Below are 4,580 nucleotides of genomic sequence, written 5' to 3'. Positions count from 1 at the left end.
TCCATCTTAAATAGTTGTACTAAGTAACGACTGTCCAATTTTCCGAACAATAGCCATACACTGAAGCGAATACAACAGTTACTTACACAGTTACACTAGAAAAGAAGCCTCTACATAGTTACAACAAATCAAGCTTTCCGTAAAAGCCGATCTACTGCCGCTTGGTGTTTCCTACCAGCAGCATAAGAACTCTTCAGTAAAGCCTAACAAAATACTAACAATTACAGTATATATTGACTTTGATCGTTCGAGCAGCTACTGGCTATAGCTGCGCTGCAAGGATCTCATTCCACGTATCTGGTACACCGGGAAGGCACCAGTGCAGGCAATCTTGAACGCCCGGCGTGGCCTTGATACTGTACCGTGATATATGCCCCTCATCCCTTAGACGCGACAGGGCAGTGACATCTAGCAGCTTGATCCTGGTTCCCCTCACTGCACCCTCAGCATCTGTGTCTTCGGAATGGTTCAAGCGAATGCCGCTTCCTTTGGCCAGAGGATTCGTGTTATCACATCGGCCCCCAGTGTCCCAATCCCCATTAAAGAAGTGCCGAGGTGATATTGACCTGTAGAACACCTTCAGCTGGGGGTGGTGAGGGAGCTGAGCGTCCAACCACTTGATGACACTGTGGATGGTGAAATTTTTGGCCTTCCAGATGACAGCAATGTTCCGGTTATTGTTTGGTGCTCCACCAAGATACATCTCCCACTTGTTCGCCCTTAGCTTCCCTCGATTCCAGTGGTGTCCGGTGTTAAGAATCAGAACATGAAACCTGTGCAGGTTGTTCTTCAGAAAAGCAGGAGGTCGGTCAAGGTGCATGGCATAACTGGTTGCATGATCTGATGGATTCAGAGGCTCCAAATCACAAAGTGTTGATGACCAATGGTATAAAATTGTTGTATTGGTACTCGGGAACCGATAGGCCCAGCCGTCTGGTCTTTTTGCACCTGGTGCTAACACAAAGCCATATTCCGCTCCGACATCTTCCACATCGGGCCTCTGCTTTCCACCAGTGACCATACACATCATTGATTGAAACATCTGCCTCCCTAAAGAATCACCAACATAAGCAATGGTTTTATCCTGCATTCTGAAATATGTCCAAGTTAGTATTTGCCTATATTCACAGGCCATAGAGTGCAGTATATGCCATCTCCAAATTCATCTTGGACTGGCAATGGTCATGTACCTCCTCAAGAACTGAGAAGCCTCAAACTCTGGCATCTCACAGGCTTCTGGCTGCCACCTAAATTTTTCATATGCAAAATCTGTGCGCTGGGTTAATCTGCAGGACCAACTCTCAGAAAGCCACTGTTTACAGCCAAACCCCGAGTATAGTGGTCTACGATTATCAGAAACCCACTTTCCATTCCTGTAGCTACATTCTGCAGGATAGATGAAGTGAACATCAGAACCAGCATGCTAACTAATATAAAAGTAGAGTGAACAGTAGACAAGATGAGGAATATCCTAGATGAAATGAATTCATTGTTTCTCTAGCAGTCACACTCACACAACTTGAGTAAATACCTTTCTTCTCAGCAGGCGGCATTTCATTTTCATCTGCAACGTCAACAGAATACCCTACCATAGTCAATGGTGGTGGTGCACCAGTAATTTGCTTTTCTACTCTAACTACTGATTGAGGCAATGGGTCTGCATTTGGAAAGTCTTCTTCTGAAGATGTATGCTGATCTACAAACTTCGAGTTAGCTGCAGAAATTTAAAAGAAAATGAGAATAGAAATTGATTTGATACAAAGAAATTTAAGAGAAAATGTTACTGTGTGCTTAAGATGACCTGGATCAGTCAAAACCAATGGATCTGGTTTGAGGATTCCAGAATCATAGTATGTGCCTTTCTCCCATTTCCAAAGAAGAAACAGCATGAAAAAAGCAAGAATGACAAGTTTAAGCTGTTTGAACTGCAATCCATTCATACTTCCAAGCCTCATCCCTTTATTGATGTTCTGTAGCAAAAAATATTATCCTCTTTAAAGTTGATGTGTGCAACCATCCATATAAAGAGTAAAAACAGTTTGTTGACAGTCAACCTGTTTCAGAAAAGGTAGTGTTACAGGCATATTATAACACATATTAACATCGTAACATGCAAAATTTTCCAAAACAAATGCAAAGCTGGCAGCTATGTAAGAAAAAATAATCAATTCTATGCATTTCCTAAATGTTAGGCTGCCAACAGTAAATAGGATGAAGCCTGCCTTGCACTTGCCAAATGACCGGTAAAAATCATGTTGCTTTTATGGGGAAAGGCCATTTTGTGAGACCTTTATCAATTAGTGACCCTTCCCACCATATGCTCACTCGCAAAGCGTGCTAAAAGCAATCTAGTTCACTTTCAATTTGGGATGCAAAAGCTTTTGATGCTTTACCAATATCCTAAAAAGTTAAACCGAAAGCACATACCATGTACCATTCCCGAACAAAGACATTAACAATTTGGTCCAATGAATCAAGATAACCCACAGATTGATGTTGTGAGTGCAGATCAAGCCATGCAATTAAACACGCTAGCTACTAAATGCTACAAGATCACTAGGAGCACAAGATCTAGACAAGTAATAACTGCAGCATCACTGCAGAAATCAACTAAGTAAGCACCCCCCCCCCTCCTCCATCTTAACCTTGGGCAATAGCAATACAAATCAACAAAACTCGCCCTTGCCACCTCAAAATCGATTTGGTTCGACTTGAACCAACTCAAGTAGCAAACACAGCAATCAATTCAAATGGAAACAAAACCTAATTCAGATCACAGAAGCTGGCGTTTGAATCCCTCCATCCGGTGTAGAAAAACTGTTCGTCGAAAATCTCAAACAAGCTCATACAATCTGCCGCTAGACGGGACTGCGCCCAAACCGAATCCAACGGGAGAGGGAAGTAACAAAGCGAGAATTGCGCTTCCATATCCGGCGTTACCCGCACGCCAGATCCCAAACTCACGACTCACTGGAAGCTACGCATCCCTGGAAAACGAGGGCGAAAATAACCGACGCATAGCGCAAGGAGCGGGAGCGCGAGAGGGGGACTCACCGGCCGCCGAATCGGGCCTCTGCCCCAGCCGCTCAAGCAGCCGAATCGAATCTCCGCCGCCGCGGATTCGTTGCGAGGAGATGGGACACCGCCGCCCGGCTGTTCGATGAGATCAAGAGAAATGAAAAAAAAATGCATCAGGCTGCCAATAAAGAGGGGGGGTGTCAGGGGAGACGCTCCGTACCGCCGTACCTCAGGCCGGGGGTCTCCCTCCTCTCCCCGCTAGATGGAGCGGCTCTGCTCCCCGCGCCCGGCGGCCGCTCGGCTCGGGGGAAGGGAGTGCGACGGTTGTCCGACGAGGGTAACGGCGACTGATTAGTAATTACCGGAGGGCGGGTTAGGTTAGAGCCGAACCCGGTGTGGGGCTCGCCGCTGTTCTCTCAGCCAGGCCCGCAAGGCAGAAACTGCAACGCTCTAGCCTCTATTTGGTGAGCTGAACTTGATCCGCTGCTGGTGGTAATTAGATGGTGCTTACTGTGGAGGGTTAACCGAGTTCATTTACGAGAATCTTGCACAGGAAGCAGACATCCACGCGCCCAAGTCTCGTGCTGGTGAGGAGCTGTTGAGCAGCGACACGGCCCATTCACATTTCGAGGCCCTTGGAGCAGCACAGGCCCAGTTTCCTCGGCCGGAGTTGCTTTCTAATCGGCCGCGGACGTGGCCCAGTAGAAACGGGCCAGGCCCACCCATTCTTAAGGGACCCGAACTTGGGCCCGAATCGACTAGGGGCACACCATGCCCAAGTACATCGACTTCGCACTGAGCAGTTGTCAATAAACGGCTGGCAGTTGCATTGCAAACATGAACGCGATTCACTTCAACAAAAATATGCTGCCATTTCAAATGTTGCGACGAATACTTCAACCCCGTTCCAGCGAGACAACTGGTGCGAATCTGACTTTTCTTAGGGTGCCGCTCAAAACTAGTACCACCTCCAGTGCCTTGCGGACAGAGATTTCGACCTGCAATTCGCTCCGTTTGCTGGCCGGAAATGACAAATAAAATGGATCGGAGGTACCAAAACTAGAATGCGATCCTTTCTATAAACAATGAAGGGCAGATCTCAAGTTCTAGGCTTCTAGCTTTTAACAAACTCTCAGAAGCAGGCCAAGGCTTCCGGGGCAGGCTATCTGCACCTACAGAGCCCATACATGTTCCCATCTTTCTCTGCTCCCTTACTCTTAGATTGCATCGTTGGCGTGTGTTCATTTTTCTGATACAGTCATCTGACTGAACATCTCCACCCTGTACTAAGATTGCCGGTTTGCTAATCGTACTCCACATCCGGCAGAAGCTTCCTCAGCTGTTCTGGGCCTTTACATGTGCAGGATGCAGATGCTTGCTCTCCTGCTGAGCTCGGTAGGAAAGTGAGCAAATCTTTCTGGCAGTATGCACAAATCAGTAAAAATTTTAAGACATGACATTTGCATAACGCTTGCATTCCTTTTTTTGTTCAGTTAGCAGAACTATACTGTATGTGGGTGCTTATCTGAATATAAAGCTTCTATCGTCCGATCAGCCACGGG

General features: G+C 46.6%; 1 protein-coding gene across 4 annotated transcripts; it reads right to left on the bottom strand.

Annotated features, from left to right (window-relative positions):
* On the bottom strand, positions 1-3,489 carry LOC112897456 (protein trichome birefringence-like 16). Of its 4 annotated transcripts, none has more exons than XM_025965747.1 (6): positions 3,247-3,488; positions 3,055-3,153; positions 1,802-2,054; positions 1,532-1,714; positions 1,191-1,386; positions 1-1,091 (listed from the first exon to the last, which is right to left on the bottom strand). In XM_025965747.1, exons 3-6 carry the CDS (start codon positions 1,953-1,955, stop codon positions 263-265), a joined length of 1,362 nt encoding a protein of 453 aa, XP_025821532.1. In that variant the 5' UTR covers positions 1,956-2,054; positions 3,055-3,153; positions 3,247-3,488; the 3' UTR covers positions 1-262. The 4 variants fall into 4 exon arrangements, with proteins under 4 accessions (XP_025821532.1, XP_025821535.1, XP_025821534.1 ...); XM_025965749.1 differs by having other exon boundaries at positions 263-1,091; positions 1,802-1,970; positions 3,247-3,489; XM_025965748.1 differs by having other exon boundaries at positions 263-1,091; positions 3,239-3,263.
* Between the last annotated feature and the right edge of the window lie 1,091 nt (positions 3,490-4,580).

Source organism: Panicum hallii, chromosome 6 (assembly GCF_002211085.1).
Source record: "Panicum hallii strain FIL2 chromosome 6, PHallii_v3.1, whole genome shotgun sequence".
NCBI classification, from domain to species: domain Eukaryota; kingdom Viridiplantae; phylum Streptophyta; class Magnoliopsida; order Poales; family Poaceae; genus Panicum; species Panicum hallii.
This window is presented reverse-complemented; position numbering and strand designations above follow the sequence as displayed.

What these genes read in the sequence shown, in the direction of transcription:
- LOC112897456 (XM_025965749.1), bottom strand. Translation starts at nt 1,955, where the DNA reads ATGAGGCTTGGAAGTATGAATGGATTGCAGTTCAAACAGCTTAAACTT. An exon ending in ATTGGTTTTGACTGATCCAG is followed by an intron (nt 1,715 to 1,801) that starts GTCATCTTAAGC and finishes AAATTTCTGCAG; the next exon opens with CTAACTCGAAGTTTGTAGAT. An exon ending in GCTTCTCAGTTCTTGAGGAG is followed by an intron (nt 1,092 to 1,190) that starts GTACATGACCAT and finishes GACATATTTCAG; the next exon opens with AATGCAGGATAAAACCATTG.